The 24,226-nt window shown below is 39.0% G+C and overlaps 1 protein-coding gene across 2 annotated transcripts in view; it reads right to left on the bottom strand.

Annotated features, from left to right (window-relative positions):
• Positions 1 to 2,718: 2,718 nt before the first annotated feature.
• Corin (corin, serine peptidase) overlaps positions 2,719 to 24,226 on the bottom strand; it is a 195,747-nt gene continuing 174,239 nt past the window's right edge. For both annotated transcript variants that reach the window (XM_070012303.1, XM_070012304.1), the window contains 6 exons: positions 18,684 to 18,800; positions 16,231 to 16,280; positions 15,897 to 16,071; positions 9,315 to 9,586; positions 6,536 to 6,669; positions 2,719 to 3,329 (listed from right to left, as the gene is read on the bottom strand). In XM_070012303.1, coding sequence (XP_069868404.1) covers positions 3,147 to 3,329; positions 6,536 to 6,669; positions 9,315 to 9,586; positions 15,897 to 16,071; positions 16,231 to 16,280; positions 18,684 to 18,800 — 931 coding nt within the window. In that variant the 3' untranslated portion in view covers positions 2,719 to 3,146. The remainder of the gene's footprint in view (positions 3,330 to 6,535; positions 6,670 to 9,314; positions 9,587 to 15,896; positions 16,072 to 16,230; positions 16,281 to 18,683; positions 18,801 to 24,226) is intronic.

The raw sequence follows: 24,226 nt of genomic DNA, 5'->3' as shown, positions 1-24,226 counted from the left end.
AAAAAGCCCCAAAATCCTAAAAACTGAAAACAAAAAGATTTTTTTTCATGAATGAGGAATAAACTAATTTAACCTAATTTTCCTTAGACAAATATAAAACAATTTATATAATTATAGATATTATGATTTTGTAATCATATATTTTGCTACAAAAAGATTAATGTATTTCACGATTGAATTCTAAACTGTATGTTTTTGTTGTTGTTGTTGTTTTGTTTTGTTGCCAATCCTGGGGCTTGAACTCAGGGCCTGGACACTGTCCCTGAGCTTCTTTTACGGCTAGCAAGCTACCACTTGAGCCACAGTACCACTTCCAGCTTTTTCTGCTTATGTGGTGCTGAGGAATCGAACCCAGGGCTTCATGCATGCAAGGCAAGCACTCTACCACCAAGCCACATTCCCAGCCCCAGGATGTTTTTGTTTTGTTTTGTTTTGTTTTTGGTCGGTTGTGGGGCTTGAACTCTGAGCTTGTGCTGTCCCTCGGCTCTTCAGCTCAAGGCAAGGGCTCTACCACTTGAGCCACAGCGCTGCTTCTGGTTTTCTAGTGGTTTATTGGAGATAAAGTCCAGGCTGTCTTTGAACTGCGATCCTCAGATCTCAGCCTCCTGAGTAGCTAGGATTATAGTCATGACCACTGGTGCCCGGCCTTGTTTGTTTGTTTGTTTTTTTTAATTAGAAAATTCTGAATTCTGAAACACATCTGGCCCTAGGTTGCAGAGATCTGGGATCTGTATTAAACTTAGAAAATAACTCTTTTTATACATTACCTAAGCTGAGCTGATGTAATCTGTTCCATTTTAGTATTCAGCATATTTCACTGAATTTGGGGGGACCAACCATTATATCACTGATCCTAGTACACAAGAAAACAGAGAGATAAATAATACACATTTTGGTATATATTTTATTACAAAGGATTTATGAAAGCATTGGATCAGCTTTCCCAAATGCACTGTGAATATTAAATAGGCTTGAGTGCTTACTAGGGCTAAGTTCTCTTTGGATATTCAGTGAGTGACCGAGACTTGTTAGCAACCTCTAACTTGAGAGTAATGAAGGAACCATTGGTTGTCTAAGAGAGCAGGTAGCTATGAGGGTGAAATAGAAGACAGGTAAAGTTTGAATGGGATGATGGGAAATGATACCAACATGCCATTCTAGAGGGATTAAAAGAAACATTCCCGCCGGGCACTAGTGGCTCACGCCTGTAATCCTAGCTACTCAGGAGGCTGAGATCTGAGGATCACGGTTCAAAGCCAGCCCGGGCAGGAGAGACCGTGAGACTCCTATCTCCAATAAAACCACCAGAAAACCGGAAGTGGCGCTGTAGCTCAAGTGGTAGAGTGCTCGCCTTGAGCTGAAGAGCTAAGGGACAACGCTCAGGCCCAGAGTTCAAGCCCCACGACCGACAAAAAAAAAAAAAAAAAAAGAAATATTCCCTACAACTTGCTATCCAGGTTCTGTAAGACATCCAAAAAAAAAAAAGGAGAGAGAGAGAGAAAGAGATACACCATTTTATTTGTGTGTAGAATTCTTTAAAATGAGTACAATATGTGATTTTTTTCACTGAATATAAGCTAAACAAGAGTAAAAGCTGTTACATTAATGATGTGCCTACAACTAAAACAAAACTGACATATGTTGTTAAACTTTCACACAATTATGACCACAATTCACTTGCTGGATTTCACACTCTCTAGGGTTCATAACAAATTACAGAAGATGAACAACATGGAAAGTGCCAACACAACTTTTTGAATTTCCAATATGTTAATACATAGAAAAGGATACAAAAATACACATATAAAATTGCACATAGCCTCTTTTGGGAAAGCTGAGGCTGGTCAGGATGTTGCTGGTGGGTTTGTTCAAAAAAGGCATTTGAATGTTGCAGAATTGAGGTCTGACAAATTAAATATAAGTAAATATTTGTGTTTTGAGACAGTGAAGGAAAAAAGTGATTTTAATAGTACTACCAATTTACTTCATAAATTGTTTTGCCTAAGGTGGCCTACTAGTTTAAAAATGTCGTTAAAATTTTGCTTTCATTATCAATGAGAAGAAATGGTAACACCAGAAGTTGGACATCCTTGGAGAAAATCACAAAAATGTTTTGTTGTGCTTTGAAATGTATTTCTGTGGATTATTAGTATGGATAAACAAAACAACTAAAATTTCATATTTAATTGGGGCACAATGCTGCAATTATTAAAAAAAAGTCTCCATTCCTAATCTGGTTTGGTAAAGTAAATCCAGATCCTTTGGTAAAGTTTGATTGGCACTACATTTTCACATAGCCAAAACAAAATATATCCAGGAGTGACCTAACTATTGAAATTTCCATTACCCAACTAACATACACTGAAAAACTCATAGCAATAAGGACATTTCTAGGGAGATTTTTCTATAAAACAACAAATTTGACATCTAGAATGGATAGAACATAGTGCCACAAATTTGTCTTGATTTCTAGAGATTCTTGCATTCAGTCTGTCTTGAAATGTCAACCACCTACATATAAATGTTATTGGTTTTCTGCCTCTCTTTGCAGGTTTTTAGAATTTTGCGGCCTTTTGAAGAATAATACTAAATAATTTAAGCTGGTAAAGTGTGTTGACTTTCAATAAATCAAAAGCCAGTTTCCAATAATAATATTGAAAGTTGCCCTTAAACTACTGTGCTTGAATCAAAACGAGATTTAGTCACCTTGGATCTCGTGTGTGTGTGTGTGTGTGTGTGTGTGTGTGTGTGTGTGTGTGTGTGTGTGTGTGTGTGTGTGTGTGTGTGTGTGTGTGTGTGTGTGCATAAAAGGGAAACTTACCCTAAGGCCTCTATTTATTATTTAAAATGTCTGCAGAGTTGATCGTTCCATCCTTTAGTCAAGGTTAGCCTTACAAAAGAACAAAACCTGCATTGCTTTGTTGGCATGTTTTTTTTTAAGCCATCCATCAAACATGAAATTTCAGAAAAATAAAATAGGACAAAGCTGAGTAAAATTGGTCTACAACAAACAAAGATTTTCAGTACAAGTTAAACATCCCTGTCCACGAAGAATACCTCTGTGCAGCTCTCTATAGGGGGCTCTTCAGATCAAAAGGCTCTTTGCTTTGAGCATTGCTGGCAATAGTCTCTGATCAGCTTTGGAATTACTTTTGAAGAAAAGTATGAATATATATTTGTCTTTCAATCCATTCGACAAAGTATGATACATTGCTGTAGACTCCAGGCCCCAGGACTTTGGAAAAGCAGACGGAGCCCCATGAAGTTAAACCGAATAATGTCCACTGTCCTCCAGGCTGCTCACAAACGAGAGGCCCACCACTGTCGCCCTGTAATGAATTAGCAGGACGTGTTAGCTGTGGGATTTTAAGTCTAGTGGTGTTCATAGCATCCTGAGGCTACCATAAAGACAAAACCAGCTTAAACAACTTCTTGGAAAATTCCTGCAAAGCTTTCCAATGTTAGCTTGGGAGAGAGTCTGCTTTCTACAATATAAATGGAGATTTCAGATAAGCATTATACACTCTGGCCTTTGAAAAGAAGGAGGGGAGCCTGGGAGAGATTTTTGTTCTTTCCATGAAATCAGAAGACTTTTATACTCGTTTCCTGCGCTTAGCAAAATATGTTATAGTTTTTAAACTTTGTATGTATTAGAACTGATTCTTATGAGACCTCATTGTTTCTTGGACTTAGAAGTATAGAAAGTGCCCAGAATGGAACATTAAAAGGTTCCCCCCCCCACCATTATCTGTAATACAAACATGTTCTAAAATACCTCTTTATTTTATTTTACTGTAAAGATGCTGTATAGTACCTGTTTCTTTTCAAGATTCTTTCTGTGTGAATGAATTTATTAAGTAGGACATCTTTTGGGATCCTTTAAGTGCACTTCGTTAGTAGTTCTTAAGGTTTTATCCGATGGCATATTTGAATAGAATAAAACACATAAGAATTACAGTAAGCTATTTCATTTCTTTGGGGCCTACATTTAATTTCCTATGCATAGATATGCTATCTGTGATTATTAAGTATTCCAATTGAATTTTATTCCATTCTTCTGATTTAAAAAAAACCCTGTGGGATTTATAGACATTACTTTGCTGTGTCTACAACAGCCAAAATGTCTGCTCAGATAATAAGAAAGTACAGTCAAATCTAAAGACAATGAAGAGGACATCAGAGGTCTATTTGGTTACTTCTAGGTAGACAAGGACAGAATTTCCTTCTTGAGATGTGGGTTTGGGGCTAGATTTAGTGAATCAGTTGTATTGTCAGTGGGAAAGAGGAGGTTAAGAATGATCAAACTGAAATGTTGGAATGTTACTACAGCAACACTGGTCTGGCCTGTCTTTGTAGTCTTCTTTTCCTTTTCCTAAGATTGAGCTTTAGGCCAAAGTCTGTGTTTGGCTTCAGTATCGATCCACATGATTTATGTAGGCCTCCACTGAGGGATCTATGGCCTCTAATGGGCCTTGTTGATGCAGCTTTAGAAAGAAAATTTATGGCCTCTAATGGAGGTTTTCGTGAACAAACTTGTTCCAGATCTAGGGAAAAGGAAGGCTTTGTTTTGTGCTATGTTTTGTGCTTTTTTTTTTTAATTTGAGAAGTGATAGAAAGCATCTTATAAGCATCTAAGAGACTCACAGCACTGAAATTCCACCAGTGAAACAGCTGGCAGAACTTAATTCCTATTCTACACCATGACATATACGTGCCCAACACCATGAAGTGTAAGTGCCTGGGCCTAGGTCTGTGCTTAGTCTCCATTTTCTCTCTAGAGATGACCTTAAACATGTGTCAAGAGGTAATAGTTGGTCTCTAGATCACATAAAGAGAAATGAGAAATACATTTTCATTAGTCCTTACTCCCAGGATTATCTGAAGCATGACTTAACTGTTTTCTTCACCTGGGGGAAAGATACAGTCACACAGGGTAACTGTGAAGGATTCAGTAAGTTTCTACAAAGTACTTAGAAGAGAACCTGGAATACAAGCACTAATCTGATTAAAGGAAATTAACTGATTAATCCAAATAGTCACTCTTTATTTAAAGTCGACGTTTCAGACATCATGTCTAGATATATAACAAAAGGGGCTTTTACCTTCAATGATTCAGTTAGTTCCCTAAATTTTACACATTTTACACATGCAAAACTATCTAGAGAAGCCTGATCACTTATTTTAGTGGAAATAGTGGTTGTTAGCAGAGATGGGTTCCAACCAAGATCTCTCAGGTTGCAAATCCTGTGTCCCAAACCCCTTGTCACTCTCTCTTAAAATATTTATTCTTTGACTTGGGAAATGAAACCTGGGCTTCTAATGCAGAAGGAAGGGACTCACCATTGCTGACCTCCGCTGACTGACTCCTTGGGCAGAAAAGAGGGAAGCTGTATGTCTGCCTCCCATGACAGCTATCTAAGAGCCGTTCCTAGTCTTCAACCTTTCTATTCTCACACGAACCCTTGAAAATGCTATTTAAAGCCAGGTACCAGTGGCTCACACCTGTAATCCTAGATACTCAAGAGGCTGAGATCTGAGGATCACAGTTCAAAGCCAGCCCAGGCAGGAAAGTCTGTGAGACTCTTATCTCCAATTAACCACCAGAAGTGGTGCTGTGGCTTACGTGGTAGAGTGCTAACCTTGAGCTGAGAGCTGAGGGACAGTGCCCAGGCCTGAAGTTCAAGCCCCATGACTGACAAAAAGAAAAGAAAAGAGAAAATGCTGTTTAATGATGTTGGGCTAGGGATAACAGCATTTCTGCTTCTCTTCTTCAGTACTGAAACCTGGGGAGCAATTCAGATCACTCCAGCAGCAAAATAATGACAGTGCTTCCCAGCAGTGTAGTGTAGCAATGGTGGTCTTCACTCAATTACACACTCTTTTGCATATTTGGACAATTTCTTCCTTTCCTGGGAGCTAGTCAGATATGATAGTAGTGAATGCTTAAGTAAAATGATTTCCTGTACCGCTACGTTAACTTGCTCTGTATGCTGCTGTGGCCAGGACTCCTGAGTGTCTATGGCTGGAGTCAGTGACATTTGAGGACATGTTGGCAATCAAATGGCAACCAAGAGAGCCACTGTGGTCATTTCTGAGGCAGTGCCAGTTAAACACCATGGAAGCTGGGTATTCATGTGTGCCCCAATGCTATCACACCAATGGCTGGTAATGCCCCCCCTGCCCGGAGACAGCCTAGATGAAGCTGTGGTAACCACTTAGCTCCTTTTACAATTTTGATTGTCCTGTTTACAAAATGGACAAATGAGATGGACCGAGGCAATTGTTCCCCTGTTGCTGAGCAGGGGTCATGTTTACCAGTCAGCAGCTGGAAGCTAAGGGCACACTCAGCAAAGGGGATGGGGGAAGTGAGTGGGAGGAGGGCACTTGACCAAGGAAACACAGTGTGAACCTCCTCAGTGTGAAGCAGTTGGTCGTAGATGTTTTCAGAAGTGTTCCTGAAGCATCACACATGAATAATAATGCGTTGGAAGTGATTGCGGATCCCAATCCCCTGGGGAATCAGAAAATCATTTACCATGCACGAGTCCACAGTGCCAGATTCATAGCCTGCGCATATCATCCGGTTGGTGATGGTCTTCATGTCAAAGTAAGTCTGGCACTGTTCCAGAGAAATAATGCGGACCTCTCCCTCTTGCAGCTTGAAAGGCACTGGGTTGGAAAAAAAAATAAACAGAAACAAAAATGCAAATATGGAAGATCAGAAAATGTTTCAATTACCAGCTGAACAATCTTTCACAGACATTTGAATATCAAGAGAACTATATTCTTTACTTAGAATGAAATTTCCAAGACAAAATTTGTTGGGAATCAGATTTTTTAAATTAGAAATATTCATAGAAATAGACTAATAAAAATCTGTGTATTTTCTGAAAAAGGAAATAGAGGCAGAGACTGGTGAAATGATGTGACTGTGGTTTCCCATTCTTGTCATAGGCGATGGTATAAAAATGACAGCTGTGACAATGAAAGGGGAAATAAACAAGCCAGGCCGCTGCCCTGTGTACACATGGCTAGCTCAGTGTCAGCTCAGTAAATGAGACCTGCTCTACAGAAGTAAAGAAGCAGTGTACCTAAAAGGGAGAGGTTTTGTACTGTTCTTGGTGAGAAACACATCTCACTATGTGGGAGGAGGGTATCTTTGATGTGATTTGTTTTTTTTTTTTTTTGAGGGGGGGAGAGTCAGTCATGGGGCTTGAACTCAGACCCTGGGCACCGTGTTTGAGTTCTTTTGCCCAAGGATAGTGTTCTACCATTTTGAGACACAGAACCACTTCTGGTTTTTCTGGGCTAATTAGAGACAAGAGTCTCACAGATTTTCCTACCTAAGCTGACTTTGAACTGTAGTCCTCAAATCTCAGCATCCTGAGTAGCTAGGATTACAGGTGTGAGCCACAGGTGCCCAGTGATACCATTCTTTTTGAGTATAGTGTGTGAGAAATTTTAATCCTTGAAGATGACTGAAAGATGTCAAAAGAACAAGGCCATTCCTTGCTGTCAACAGAAAGTATGTAAACTCTTATCTTGCACAATACCAGCAAATGTTTTGAAACAAAGCATCACAGAGCTTCTGCTATTTGGGAGGTTCATATTTGGGCAATCCTACCTTTCTGAACGAATTCACTCTTGCTTTTCATGCTACCCATAACTGTGCACTAGGTTACCTAATTGCCATGAGTTAGATATGGGTGCTGTGGGAAGAATCTAAGAAAAGGCCATGAAAAGTACTTTACTCTTAAGTTACAGTACTATTCATGGATTTCAAACACCAAAATGTCCATCCTAAGTCTAATCTGACATTCACATTTTTTACATGTGAGTTTGTCTGCAAATGGCATTGAGTTCTGTCCAATGACTTTTCTTTCCATAGTTTAATTGACAATAAAGAATACTTAGCTCAAATGCATCTGATTAAATGTCAAGAAAAATTTAATTGATGTTCCTTTACCCTGGGGGTTCCTGAGATCAGTAACAGAATTCTAGGATGTCAACACACATTATCAGCCTTGAGACCCATGCTATTATATGTGATGTAGTCAGAATAGCCAGAACTTACAGTTAAAAGAAAGATTATAGCCAGTGGCTCACCACCTGTAATCTGAGCTACTCAGGAGCCTGAGATCTGAGGATCATGGTTCAAAGCCAGCCCATGCAGGAAAGTTCATGAGACTCCTATCTCCAAAATAAACTACTCAAAAAAACCCTGGAAGTCTGGGGCTGGGGAGGTGGCTCAGTGGTAGAGCGCTTGCCTTGCATGCATGAGGCCCTGGGTTCGATTCCTCAGCACCACTAAGCAAAAAGAAAAAAGCCAGAAGTGGCACTGTGGCTCAAGTGGTAGAGTGCTAGCCTTGAGCTGAAGAGCTGAGGGACAGAGCTGAAGAGCACCCAGCCCAGAGTTCAAGGCCCAAGACTGGCAAAAAAAAAAAAAAAAAAAAAAAAGCAAACACGAAGTCATTTGGGCTGGGAGAGGAAACAGTACAACTTTTCAGTTTCTATATGTTTTCTATATTTAAATTATCTACACAGCCAACGTATCTAATTAACCTAAATAAGAAAATATTGAAGTAATTTTCTTTGAACTATTTGCAGGTTGTAAGGTAGAGACAAAACAAATTGAAAAAGAATGGAAATGTTCCAGTGGACCTTGACTACAGAGGTAGCATGGCCTAGCTGCTCGGTAAAGTCTGTAATGCCCCTGCCTACACATAGCCCAAGTCACCATAAGGATGAGCTCAAATAGGAGATGACTAACAGGTCAGCTCACATGCTATCACCCAAACCTTGGTGTGGCTCCCTGGAGAAAGAGTCTGTAATAGGGAAGAAGCGTTTCAAACTGCATTTTTTGTTGTTGTTGATGGTGGTCGTGGGACTTGAACTTTGGGCCTGGGCACTGTCCCTCAGCTCTTCAGCTCAAGGCAAGTGCTCTACCACTTGAGCCACAGAACCACCTATGGTTTTCTGGTGGTTAATTGGAGATAAGAGTCTCATGGACTTTCCTTGCCCAGGCTGGCTTTGGACCGCGATCCTCAGATCTCAGCCTCCTGAGTAGCTAGGATTACAGGCGTGAGGCACCGGTACCCAGCTTGAACTGCATTTGAGATTAGCAGGTTAAATATTAGAATGGATTTATTCACATCAACAATTGGCATGAAAGGAAAGAAAACATGGACATCAAGTATTTCCCACGTGCGGGCTCTATTTCTTGTAGTGAAAATGAATAACTGTGGCTCAAAAGAAATACAGTGTTTTCCTGTTCGAGGTTGAAAGGCAAAATGCTACCAATGTGTCTAGCTTACTTTTGTTGCCCATGTGACCCCAGCCTGTGATATAGCAGTATGTGTCTGGTTCTAGAGAGTCCTCAGGGCTGGGTAAGCAAACAGGCCGGACATAGCTTGTCTCATTGATCTCTTCACTCAACTCCACTATGCTGATGTCATAGTCCACAACTTCCCGGCTGTAGCGGGGATGCAGGATAATAGTATTCACAAAGCGGGTCTGCATGAACACAGATGGGTGGTCCAGGTTGTTGATACCAAGGACGACTCTCCAAACAGCAGCGTTCTCTCGCCTGAAGTAATGATTGAAGAGCAAATGACATGGTTAACTCTGATGATTGCATCAATTTTAGTCACACTTTAAAAAATATTTTATGACCAGGCACTGGTGCCTCACACTTGTAATCCTACCTACACAAGAGGCTGAGATCTGGGGATCACGGTTCAAAGCCAGCCCAGGAAGGAAAGTCTGTGAGACTCTTATCTCCAATAAACCACCAGAAAAGCAAAAGTGGAGCTGTGGTTCAAAGTGGTAGAGCACTAGCCTTGAGGGGAAATGCTCATGGACAGCACCCAGGCCCTGAGTTCAAGCCCCACAACTGACAAAAATTTTATGTTTCCACATACATCATGCCTATTTCCTTTTCTACCTCCTACTGCATTGATATAAGTTTTTGCATAATATTCTGAATGATGAATATTTATGTATTATTGTGGAAAGCAAGTTACCCTTTAACACATAACTTGCTCAGTTTTAATGCAAGGAAGAGGAAAAACTTGTTTTAATCAACAAGAAATATAATGAAAGGTCATAAAGAAGACAGAGACAGAGACAGAGAGCAAGAGGAAAAGTGGGAGGGAAAGTGGGAAGAAGAAAAGAACCTTCTAAAAAGAGTAACTCACAAAAAATTCTGGGCAAGTTTCTACACATTTTTAGGTAATGGTCAATCTCAGACTCCATCTTTCAATACTTATCAGCAACATTGTATTAGTCAATTACCAGCTTAAAATGCTTCACCACTTAGCTTCATGGTCTTGGTATGCTAGAATTTCCACCAAGCTCATGGTTCCCCTTTTCTTCAGTCTCCTCTTCTGAGCTTCTCCCCAGCTCCCCGTGACAATGATAACCTGCTCTGGAATTCCATTCTCAATGTTCTCTTTGAAGACTTCACCTAGCTCAATGATTTTAAGTAGCACCGTCCCTATAACATCAGCTCTATCCTCTGCTCTGAGCTACAGGCTTGAGTGCCCATGTAGCTATTCAACACACTCACTTAGATATTTGATAACAGCCATGATTTGGGGAAACTGGTGCTGAAGCATCAGATTTACAGTACTTTAATGTTTATAGCACCAGGGACCAATTAAATCTTTTCCTTTACCCAAATATTGAGTCAGGAAGTCTTCCTCGCTTCTACTTTCAACTTTATCCTGAATTTTGTTAATCCTGCCTCTTCTTGCTTCATCTGAGCTACTGTCACATATTTGGTCCACTGTAGTGACCTCTCAAACGGTGGCCCTTCTTCTTAGTTTTAGCCCCTATAACTCATTTTCCTCACAGTAGTGATGGTGATGTTTAAAATAAACTCCAAGATCATTTTCTGCTCATAAGTCTCCAAAGACTTTACATCACAACTGAGATAAGTCCTCGACTTTGATCCTTGGCCCTAGGTAATATGCTGCATTTGAACATCAAAGACTTCCTTTCTGTTTTGGGGCCTTTCAAGGGCACCCCCATCTCAGGGACCCCTTCTTGCCATTCCCTCAGCTCTTCCCTAGTTCTCGCCTACTCTTTTCTATCAACCAGATTTCAACCCAAATGTTTCCTGCATATCACTTTTCTACCTGCCTAACCTGTACACCATTCTAGTCATGCTTTAATTTTCTTCTCATGGTATTTATTGATAACAATGATTCTGGCACATTTATTTCCCTATTTCCTGCTCCCCAGTTTCTAAGGAAAAATGGTTTCAGAGCTATCAAAAGAAAAGTTGGTGTTATTAATTAAATATATGTAGATACATATTAATTCCTCCATGTCAGGCATTGTGTAATCTCTAGATTACAATAGTAAGCAAGAAAGCCATGGCACTTTGGAGAACTAGGTAGAACTGAATGAAGATGGTCAATTAAGGAAACAGTTATATAAATTTCAGAACATGCTGTCTTATGAGAATTAGAAGACAATGTTTTTGTTTTTGGGTCCAGTCATGGGCCTGAACTCTGGGCCTGGGTGCTGTCCCTCAGCTCTTCAGCTCAAGGCTAGCACTCTACCATTTGAGCCACAGCGCCACTTCTGGCTTTTTGTTTTTCCCCTGCTTATGTGGTGCTGAGGAATCGAACCCAGGACCTCAAGCATGCAAGGCAAGCGCTCTACCACTGAGCCACCTTCCCAGCCCCTAGAAGATGTTATAAAAGTATTTTTTAACTACATAGTGCTGTCGCTCAAAAAACCAACCTATCTCCCTTCCTTCTTTCATTCTTTCCTCCTTTCCTTCCCCCTTCCCTCCCTTTCTTCCTTCCTTTCCTTTCTTTCCTTCTTTTTGTCAGTTCACAGGAATACATATACAACCTTTCAAGAAATTCCATATTCACTTCAAATGCTGTTATTAGAGACACCATAAATCAAGCAATAATTTATTTTTAATGAATTTATATGCCCATTTAATAGATTTTTACCCATGAACAAAAGCTTCTAAAGTTTATAACAAAAACTCAACCCTCTAAATTATAAGCAATATTTCAAGTGGTTGAACCTTCTAAACTGCTTGTAGCAAAATGAAATAGCACCAAAATTGGACTCAATTACTATATTAGAGGAATTAAATTCTAATGGTAAAAATGTCAGTCAAACTGCTAATTTGTGTGTGTGTGTGTGTGTGTGTGTGTGTGTGTGTGTGTGTGTGTGTGTGTGCGTGCGCGCGCGTGTGTGTGCATGCTGGTCTTGGGTTTGAACTTGGCCTGAACAAAGTCCTTGAGCTTTTTATCTTAAGGCTAGTGCTCTACTACTTGAGCCACAGCTCCACTTCTGGCTTTTTGGTGGTTAAATGGAGATAAAAGTCTCAGGAACTTTGATTCAAAGTCTGGGCTGGCTTCAAATTGTGATACTTAGATTTTAGCTACTTGAGTAGCTAGGCATGAGCCACTGACACCCAGCAGTATTCTTTTTGTTATTAGCATAATTTAAAAATAATATCTCTCTTAGTGTTTCACATAATTTATAGATAAGTAGATATATTTTATGGGTAGGATAGAATTAGGGTAATTTCTATTTACAATTTTTCAAGTACTCACTAAAGAGAAAACCTAGCTACTTACATATCTCATGTATATTATGCCATGCTGAGGTATGTCTTCAGACTTATCACAACATTTCTGGACCAATATCCTCTCACCTTGATTTGCCATTTGCCCTACTCTAACTTGGCTATGAAAATGTCACTTTTCTCACTTCAGCTTAGTCACATTTATTCCTTTATTTGTTTACTTATTGTGGTGATGAGATGGAACTCAGGACTTTGCACATGATAGACAAGTACTCTACCATTGAGCTATGTCACCAACACTATACAAAAATTTGTAGATTTTTTTTCTCTATCTTTTCCTCTGAGCACAAATTTTTCCTTTTGCACCCATTCTGATTCTGCTTTTAATATCTCAAATTTAATATTTTTCTTTTCTTTTTGACATTTTTGCAAGGTTTTATTTTTGTGTAACAGAGCTGAAATAGAAATAAATAGGAAAAAAGGAGAAAAACATCTCCTGGTCCTCATGCGAGTCCAATTTAACAATGGAAAACTAATCTGCATGATAATACTTGTGGTAGAAGTCATACCCTATTTTTATAAGACTTATTTGAAGTTAGTGATGGTGGTGGTGACGAGTGAGATATAGGTTAGAATGAAGCTATGAATTTGAATGTCATTACCAAATGTCTGAAATTATATATAGTTATCCAATCTTTGATATTTAGTTTTTTCAGTTGTACAAAAGAGTTGCCATTTATTTATTTATTCATTTATTTGTTTATTATTATTGTAAAGGGATTTACAGAGGAGTTAGTTACATATGTAAGATAATAAGTGCATTTCTTTTTGAACAGACTCGCTTCTTCCCTCATTTTCTCCCCGTTTTCCGCTCCTGACCTTCCTCTCCCACAAATTGTGTAGTTCATGTTCATTACAGTGTCTATTGAGTGTCACTGCTGCACTTGTTCACTCTTTGTCCCACCAGTTCTTTTTTTTTTGGAGGTGGGGGGGTCTGGTCGTGGGGCCTGAACTTTGGGCCTGGGCGCTGTCCCTCAGCTCTTCAGCTCAAGGCTAACACTCTACCACTTGAGCCACAGTGCCACTTCCGGCTTTTTTCTTTTTGCTTATGTGGTGCTGAGGAATCGAACCCAGGGCCTCATGCATGCAAGGCAAGCACTCTACCACTGAGCCACCTTCCCAGCCCCTGTCCCACCATTTCTGTGCTGCCCATATCCTCCCCCAAACAGACTAAACTTACATGTAAGACAAAAGGGACAGAAAGCAAAAAACTTGGTATTTGTAATTTCTGATATATGAGCAATTCGATCAGTGAGTGAAGACAGATAAGAAAGCTAGGAATTGGTGAAATCCTATCCTTCTTATCTGTCTAAAGCCATTTAGATGCATACAAAGGAGAAGATGGGAAAAGAGAGCTAACATGGCAGATTACTGAAATAAGAGGAAAGCAACCAGATCTTTTAATTTTGTAGATGAAAAATAGAGAAAGTTGTTTCAATGTCATTATCAAACACCAAAGAGGGTTTCAGTGAGTTCTGAGGATCACCGCTCAAAACCTGTCTGGGGGTGAAAAATCTATGAGACTGTTCTCTCTAATTAGCCAGCAAAAAAAAAGCCAGAAATGGAGGTGTGACTCAGTGTAAAGCACCAGCTTGAGCAAAAAAGCCAAGCAGGACCATGAGGCCATGAATTCAACCAGTATTGTTAAAATAAAAAGAGGGAAGGGAAACAAGGGACGGGGAGAAAGAGAGGGGAGAGGAGAGGGGAAGGGAGGGGAAGAGGGAGGAGAGCTGGTAGGGAATGAGTGTAGACAAGTAATCCCAAATCTTGCGGACTGAAGCACTGTTGTGGTAGAAATCCACATGAGGGTAAGATGTCAGGGTTAAGCATTATGGTCACACAGTGGGATGAAAGTTTTTCGTGTAGGTTTCCTACATGAAACCTTCTTGCAATACTAGTTCAATGCCACTTACAATAAAAAGTTCCTCTTTCAATCTTTCAGAGGTAGAAGAAGGCAAGCAAATTGCTTGTTAAATGACCTCTGAAAATCAAAGTCTTTCTTCCTTAGCACCTTTGAGGTTGACTTCGTGTTGGAGCATATGGGACTTGATCTGATCAACTGAGCATCTCTTGCTTTCAATTTTCAATTTGTATTTTCAAATACTTCTCTGTGGAAGAGCAAAACAAATTGTCCTTTTTGTCCACCAATATAATTAAAAGAGACAGGCTTAGCGGATCTCCAGGTGGGTCATGCTGGGTCTTGCCAAAGTATGGGATGAGGAAGCAAAGTCAGTTCCATTAATTACAGCAATTAATGGTCCCACTAGGGCCTGTTAATGAGCTTCACAATGACAAGTTCTGAAAAGCTTGCAGCACCATTATAAAACAGAATTAGGCTCATTAGCACATATTTGAGCAAAGGCTTGTTGGAAGTTGGGCAGTTTCTAACTGGATGGACAATCTGGCCCTTATTGACAGTTCTGTTAACTTTACTGTTCCATGAAATTCCTTCAAGACCTTTGATATCATATCCACTTACTTAATGGTAAACACACATTTCTTCCTTGTGTCAAGTTTTTCTTCACTTCAGAGATCCTTCCATGAAAGAGGGAACTTGAACCCCACATATGGAAATGACAGAAGTGGCGTAGGCACTTGGCTTAACTAGCATATAGGCTGTTGTTCCCTTAAAGAACGGTTGGGTTCATTTAGGTAAGCATCCCTTGATAGATACATTTTTGCTGGTACAATTTTCTATTTATCATGCAGTTACAAGTCAAAACTGGAAAAGACATCTAGAAACATCTGGTCCCTTCCAAAGCAATAACATTGCACTGTATCTCTTGACATACTGCACAGACTCTTCCAGTCATTCTGGATCTCACCCATGAACAGTTCTCAAGAGGAAGTACTAGTTTGATTTTTACAAATTATTTTCCCCAAAGAGCAAATATATAAATCTCCATTATAGAATCACCTAGGACATTCTCTTCTGGTTACTCACTTAACTATCTCTGTGCATTAAGTTAGTACCTGAAGGAATAAAGCAAGTATCGATCTCTCTAATTCCCACATGGAACAAAAGTCTGTGTTTTGGTTCTTTATCTTCTAGAACAAAAGTAGTGGAAAATGAGTAGCTTTGTGTAGGAGGTTTATTAGAGCCGGGCTCTCTGGTGAGAAGAAGAAAGGAAGGAAGAAAGGAAGGAAGGAAGGAAGGAAGGAAGGAAGGAAGGAAGGAAGGAAGGAAGGAAGGAAGGAAGGAAGGAAGGAAGGAAGGAAGGAAGGAAGATCCGCTCAAGTAAAGCAAAAAGAAAAAAAAAGAAAAGGTACAACTTACCCCTCAAAGCAGTGGGCAACTGTCAGCACCCACTTCTTAGCAATGAGGACACAGCCACAGATGTGCCCGCTGGGTTCACTCTGCAGAGAGCACTGCCATGGCCATCTTCCTGGGCGACTCGTCCGACCTCCAAGGATGCGCTTGTTCATCCGGGCAGCAGGGCGGCGCCCACAGTCTACCAGAGTGGAAGACGCCACTTGTGATTAGCACACAGCCCAGCTGAAAGCTGAACTCTTTGTTGTGACACACTGTGATCATGCCCCCACCCCTGCCCCCAGAGACAATCTAGTTAAATGAAGTTCACATCTTGTTGCTAGACCACCAATCCTCTCACCTTGTTTAGTACACAGAAGGGAAATCTTACTTCTGTTCAGACAAGGCTGCCTGGATTTGGAAACATAAAATGGTGTAACATTCAGTTACATGGTTACTGTTCATTTCAAATATTGTACCAGGGAAAGGAAAGATATAAGATAGATATAGATATACACATATGTGCATATCCATATATATTATATATGCAAATGTACATAAGGGAGGCCATGTTCTTTCTGAGCAGCAATTACTCTTATTCTTAGGATTGGTCAGATATCACCTGGGGGACATACTTTACATATTTTAGTTTATTTACCATCATCATAATATAATTTCAAGTTTTTAGGAGGAGAATTTAATGCAGCAAAGTTTTCCCACAGCTGGGTAGGTGACTCAATGAAACTCTCAGTAGAGAAGAGGCAGGGGAATTGGGCTGCTGCTTAGAATCTATGGAAAAGAAGGAGCAGGTGAGATGTTTTATGTTGATGGAAAAAGATATGCTACCCTACAGAAGTTGAGAAATTGAGAGGATCAAAAGTCTGAGAAGAATGAAATATTAAACTAGAGCCTGGCATGGAAGCTCACACAGTGTGATCCTAACTACTCTGAAGGCTGAGATCTGAATATCGCAGTTCAAAGCCAGCCTGGGCAGGAAAACTTGTGAGACTCTTATCTCCAATGAAACATCAAAAAGCCATAAGTGGAGCTGTGACTCGAATAGTAAAATGCTAGCCTTGAGCAGAAAGAGTTCAGGGACAGTGCTCAGGCTCTGAGTTCAGCCCTAAAACTGGGACACACACACACACACACGCGCACACACACACACACACACACACACACACACACACACACACACACACACACACACACACACACACACTGTAGGTCTTGTAAAAGTACAGCAATGTCCTCAGATATATTCCTAAAATTCTTTTAGCTGATTAACTGCTTTCATTTTTTTTGCTAAATATGCATGAGGGCCAGTAATTGGTAGTATCTAAGAAATTATACAGTACAGGATTCCCCATCTGCTTTAAACTTTCTGACAGCTAGAATCCTTTCCTTACTCTCTACACACGTTTGTGTACCACCTTGTAATCTTTTGATTCAGTCCAAAGATATATATTCCTTGAGATCAATTCCCCCCCTTTCATTTACTTTAAATCCCCTCAGAACCCAGCATGAATATGGTAAAGAAAAGATAGCCAGTAATTCATTATTTGTTAGATTGAAAAAAATGTATTCTTAAGAAGGTAAAAATTATCAAAGGGGATCCATTCCATTCAACCCTTTGTAGCAAACATTACACATCTATGTGAACCAGGACTGAACCCAGGTTTGGCAACTTCCAATTAGAATGAATTATCTATCCATTTACTTGGTCTAAAAAAGGTGTTTTGGGTATTCCCAGTTTCAAGACTCATTCATTACTCAGCTGAGAGATTTTGGACACTGTTTTTGAGAGAAGTACTTTACTTGATAAATACTCAGAATTATGGGTGCAGAATTTACCATCTGTAGATTATAAATTCTGAACAATTTACTTAATTATTAATTATTCTATAGTTTCCTTTCCTGTAAAAGTAGGATAATTATAACTGATGAGTCTACTATAAGAATTAAATGGGTCAGTGTGTATAAAGTCAGATGACCGTACTATAAGAAGACCTTAAGAAGAGTTGATTCTGTCCCCATTTATCTTCTCCCCACAGCCTACCCATAAACAAGAGCTTTCCAGATTTGGGAGGGAAGGAACTTAGATGTACATTCAAGGTTACATAATAATAATTTCCTTTTGTATCTTTTCTCTTACCCTCCAATTGTTTGTACTATTACTTTAATTTCCTGTTAACTCATCCCATATAGCAGTTGTAGAAATGTAGATACAGCATTGTTTCAAATAGAATGTGGGAAAACTCCAGGAAGAGAACCCAAGATAGGATGCACTATGATAACTTCTGTAATTATGATTAATGGAAGGTGCAATTAACTAAAAAGAAAAAACCTATCTGGAAAGGAGAAATGAAAGATAAATACCAAATGCCAGTTATGGAAGCTCTTTATTGCTATTGAAATTTTTGATTTTGTGGTACTAGGTTTTGAACTCAGAGCCTGTAGGCAGGTGTCTTACCACTTGAGCTTTCCTCCCAACCTCTTTCACTTCAGTTAGTTGTTGTTTTAGATAAAGTGACACATGTGTCTTCTCAGCTGACCATGAACTTCTTGCTTTTGCCTTTCACCTAACTGATACTACAGCTCTGGACCACCATCCTTGGTTCTCAAGAACTTTTGCCTGGACTGTCTCTAAGCGCCATTCCTCTTGATCTTTGCTTTCTGAGTAGCTGGGATTACAGATGTGGGCCTCCATTTTTAGCCTGACCAATTTGTATTACCTTATACTAAAAGTGATCTCCTATTTATAAACTCTTGTTTTACCATCTGAGTCCCATGGCTAAAGGGGACAGGTCTTACCCAGGTACCAGTAGTTCATGCAAAGCTGTCCCATTGAGGCTCTTCCAATTTGAATGTAGTGTCAGCCACTGCTGGTCTTTCTCCCATTCTTGTATCAATTCAGTCATAGAAGGTTCTCTGGTATAAAGCAAATGCTACATAAATACCAAAATACAATGATCTTTGCACTTACTTTCTTTCTTTAAATAGCATTAAATTTTTAGTCAGTATGTCATGGAGATATTTTTGTTTAAGAGAGACTTGATGGGATATAATATTATTAGCAAGAGGGAAAATTATTACAAGTACAGAAACCCAAGTTATTTTATTATGATACAAATGATTATATCTCCTCACATGTATTTGAACTTCATTTAAGGTCAGAGTTTTAATACACACAATGTAAAATTTCATGTAAAAGCATGAGCAACTTTAAACAGTGATCAAAAGCAAAATAAAATTTATCTAGTTATTTTTTTCTTGTCCATTCTAATCCTACAATATAATAAATCATAAACAAAATAATTAGCAAATAAAGAGAATCAGTGGCCACTATATATATGTAGATAGATAGCTAGTATCAAAATTGTAGATGGATCTTCTCAATGTATTCAAAATTCTTTGGCACTAAAAATTAAGACTCCCTATAATAGGGCTGGGAAGGTGGCTCAGTGGTAGAGCGCTTGCCTTGCATGCATGAGGCCCTGGGTTCGATTCCTCAACACCACATAAGCAAAAAGAAAAAAGCTGGAAGTGGCGCTGTGGCTCAAGTGGTAGAGTGCTAGCCTTGAGCTGAAGAGCTGAGGGACAGCTCCCAGGCCCAGAGTTCAAGTCCCACGACCGGACCCCCCCCAAAAAAATACTCCCTATAATAATAAAGATATTCCATTTTGTTTGCTGAATTCTCACAAGGTCCACCAAGGCTTGTCTGCGCGTATCTCATTGATCATTCAGAGAAATGTGGTTGTACTATATCCAAGATTTAAAATCTTAGGTAACAGACTATTTAGATTTTTATCATGAAATACCCCACTCTTTGGGAAAGAATTCGTTTTTCCCATAGTCGATCCAGACTTAAAGAAGATCTTTGCAATTCTTTTTGTTTTAACTGAAAAATTAACAACCTGGTATTTTCAAGGGTAGAAAAAGAAGAGATTAGTTTTTGACAGGCAGGAGGGCTTTGGACACCAGGGGAAATAAAAGAGAAGGACGCAGCCATGCTGCTGAAGTAATAATACATCAAGAGAATTCAAATTGGAAAGGCTTCTCTCTGCTCTGCAAGTGAGTGGTGAGCTCCTCTGATGAAAGCTGTGGAGAGAGAAGGTCAGGGTGCAAGTGATGGTGGAAATGGTATGCATATGGAATTATTCCTTGCTGGAAGTGTTTGGAAAAATCCAAAAATTAACTTACAACAGTGCTAAGCGCATTGTGGTTCCACACGAACCTGAAAAAGCAGCACCACATTTTTATGCGTTAGTGACTTTTTTGTCTGTGTACCAATCCTGGGGCGTGAACTCAGGGCCTGGGCATTTTCCTTTAGCTTTTTCATTCCAGGCTTTACTTTTGGGTTTTTGGTAGTTAACTGGAGATAAGAGTTGCAGAGACTTTCCGGCCCATGCTGGTTTCAAACCATGACCTTCAGATCTCAGCCACCAAGTGTGAGCCACCAGTACCTGACTGCTTAGTAACTTAAAAAATAAAATTGATTATCATTTTGAATGGGAGGGTAGAAAATGGGTAGAAAAGTTAGACTTAAATGGCATTAAAAATTTCATCTAGCTACAAATTATTTTTAGAAAGTTTTAAATCATGTCATTAAAAAAAAAAAAAAACAAGCAAGGCACCAGTGGCTCATGCCTGTAATCCTAGCTATTCAGGAGGCTGAGATCGGAGGATTATGGTTCAAAGCCAGCCTGGGTAGGAAAGTCCATGAGACTCTTATCTACAATAAAATACTCAGAAAAGGTTAGAAGTGGAGCTGTGGCTCAAGCGGTAGAGTGTTAGCCTTGAGCACAAAGAAGCTCAGGGACAGAGCCTAGGCCCAGAGTTCAAGCCCCAGGACCAGCAAAAAAATAGAAAAATCAAACTCTTCTCTAAGTTATGTTATTTTTTTAAATAATAAGGAAAGACCTTTAAAAGAGAACATCTGAGGACAAAAAGGCATAAGTTAAAACAATCCTTGAAAAATGAATGAATTATAATCCTTTGATTTTAAGACAAACGCCCCAGACTTTAATAGCATTGTAAGAACAGTTTCACAAGATTTAAATTAGTTTAGAAATTCGAATGAATTATTCAGTTTTTGAAGATGTCACAGAAATCTTTTTCACAGACAAGTAAGAATTTTTCTTTTCCTTCATCAACTTCCTTCTATCAACTCCAGATGCACTCTATATAGAGGCCCTGCAGGAAGGAAAGAATGAACATCAGAGGCCATATCTGCCAGTAATGAAGTTCCTGATACCTGTACCCTGGGAATTCGCTTCTTCAACAGAACTGTCTGTGAACCTCTTATAGCCAATGGACAATCACCTTCAGATTGTGTTGGTTAATCCAGTCTCTCTTTAGTCTGTTGATTCATCAGATGACAAGGGATCAAGAGGAGGGCAATACCCCATAGGACATGCTGGGTAGGAAAAGCACCACAAAGATCACTTCTGCCTTTTAACACCCCCAGTCTCCTTAGTAACCTTGAGAATGGGCTCTGCACAGCACCCCAGAGTATGTGCTTCATTTCCACTCAGGAGCTTCCAAGAAGAAAAGCTACTTAGCTTGAATCTTTCAATTACCTTAAGTGGAAAGTTTAAGACATTATTCATCAGGGAGAGGGGAGTATCGTTACAGAAATTAGTTTTCCATGAAATTCTTAATCACTGGCATGTTTCTTGTGCATAAAAATAAATCTTTCAACATGAATAATGTCATCATATGGCTCATTAGAAGCACAATAACTGAATCTATGCATTTCTGTTTCTACAATTGAACAAGATTTGAGCATGTGCGTGACTTCAATTTTTCTTACTATTTTATCCAGTTCCATTGAGGTATTCATGGCGAATAAATCTATACATTTAAGGTATACAATGTGACATTTGGCTAGAAGTCTATATCATGAAACATTCATCAGACTGGAGTTAATTAGCATATCCATCTCTTTACATAGTTACCATTTTGTGATTAGAACTCAAGATCAACAATCTAAGCAAATTTCAAATCAACAGCACAATATCATTAGGCAGTCATCAAGCTGTACACTAAATCTGAGAATGATTTCAATCCACAAATGGAGTGATTCTTAGAAATAGAGAATCATTAAGTAAAACTGTAAATGTTTGATCAATATTGTAAATTCCAAATAGTACCAATATACTCTTGTTTTTTGCATATATTTTTTATTATAAAAATACTGTACAGAGGGGTTACAGTTACATGAGTAAGGTAATGAGTACATTTCCTCCTCTTTTGTTTTTCCCCTACCAACCCTTCCTTCCCCACCTCTTCAACTTCTCCCTTCCCCCCTCCCACCCTGAAGTTATAAAGTTCATTCTCAACAGTGGCTGTACATCTCATTGTTACAATGGGTCATCCTGTAACCTTATTTCAGCACAATGTACTCTTGTAACAAGAATATGTATATCTGTACTTTTTATTTTTTAAAACTGTATAGTATAAATCGTGCTATTAAAAAGGTATCTGGAACTTTCTTCTCAAATTGCTTTTTATTAGCTTAGATTAGTCTCCATGGAAGTTTTATTGTTATATTTACACTACATTCCAATCAGTATCATCCCCACTATCACTTGCCTTGCTCCCCTCCCCTCAAAAAAATCCCAACAGGTTTTATTGTTCTATTTTCATAATTGCAAACAATCTATTACATCAGAGTTCTACCTCCTTTATCTTCTTCCCAGTCCAACTTCCTCCCACTAGTTAAATTATGTTAAACAATTGGTACTGCTTCTGCTTAAACACTTAACATCCTTTTCCATTATGTCAAGAGACTAATTTGTATAGAGAACAAAAGAGAAAAGAGCATCTTACCAGTGATTAAGCATCCAACTTATAGTATTCTAAGAGTCTGTATAGGGAATGCAGACTCAACATGTTTTGTGAGGAGCACTGAAGAAGAAAATTTACAAAACCATCTATCCCAATGCCTACAGCGACAGTACAAATGGAGGCCCACTTACTGTATGTCTATATATTTTCATGCTATAAAAAAGCTAGTAAGCTGCTAAAAATGATCCAGGCTTTTAACAAGGATATCTGTTAGTTTTCACCAGAATCACCTGTGAGACCTATTACAACACTGATTATTACAACACTGACATTCATAAAATGTCAGGTGGGACCCCCAAAATTTGGAGCTGATGCTTTGAAAACGGTACTAAAATAGAGAGCAGGCTCCAGGGAGAGAGCACAACTCTGACCAAAGACCTCCAGACATGTCTGGGAGAGGATTGGAAGAGCCCTCTGTATCAGGATTATTAACACTGGCCACGATTGGCATTTTATAGCAGATGACTACTTGGCTATGTGAAATTAATGTGTAGTGAAGGATACTTTGTACCATATTTGACTTCTGTACACTAGTTTCTGGTAGTATCCACCACTCTGGGGGAGGGGGGTTAACAGAACAAAAATCTCTATAGAAATATCTAAATATCCTCTAAGAGGAAGTTTACCTCAGTTGAGGATCACGGTTCTAAGTACAGAGCTCAGTGCAAGTCTTCTCCTCTTCCTGAGCCTAAAGGCAGTAAAGTCAGTCTTCTATACCCAAAGGTTCCATGTCTGTGCACTCATCCAACAAAGGATTACAATTATTCAGAAAATAAAAATCACATCTGTACTCAACATGTACAGACTCTTCTTGTCATTAATCCTGAAATAATACAGTTCTCTGTATGGTATTTTCACAATAAAAAAAAAAGAAAAAGAAAAAATAAATAAAAAATAAAAAACATTTATATAGTATTTAATTAAGTATAGTATTATAAGTAATCTAAAGATTATTTAGAGTATAGGGGGATATGCACATGTTTTATATATATACACATATATCTGATATCTTTTTCATATATACCTTATATACATATATATACAATGCTATTTTAGATAAAGGACTTGAGCATCTAAAGAGCTGAAGTATCCAAAGGGCTCTCAGAACCTATCCCCTGAGGATAGTGAGGAACAACTCTATTGCACAGAGAAATGCAAGAATCTGTCGGGAATTTGCTTCTTAGGACTTGAGTGTTCATAATACACAGCCCTTACTCAAAATGTGGAAACATCCCGGTTGTCTGTTTGTAGGTGGACGGTTATATTGTTTTTAACACTAGGAAGCTAATCCAGAACCTTGAGTTTGCTATATGAGAACTGTACCATTAAGTTGCATCCCAACCTTAGCCTGATATTCTAAGAGAAACCATATATTTCTGGGCTTAAGACAGTTGTCAGACCACTACGCAAATTGGTCTATTCTTGCTCCCTTCTCATCAGGTAACTTGGTGCTTATTAGGAGTCAACTGGTATACTATCAGAAGAAATGCTGTCATATAAGGATG

This window comes from Dipodomys merriami, unplaced genomic scaffold (genome assembly GCF_024711535.1).
Source record: "Dipodomys merriami isolate MVZ:Mamm:240054 unplaced genomic scaffold, mDipMer1.0.p SCAF_9, whole genome shotgun sequence".
Classification (NCBI taxonomy): Eukaryota; Metazoa; Chordata; class Mammalia; order Rodentia; family Heteromyidae; genus Dipodomys; species Dipodomys merriami.
Note: the sequence above shows the minus strand (reverse complement) of the source record. Positions and strands in the feature narration are given on the sequence as shown.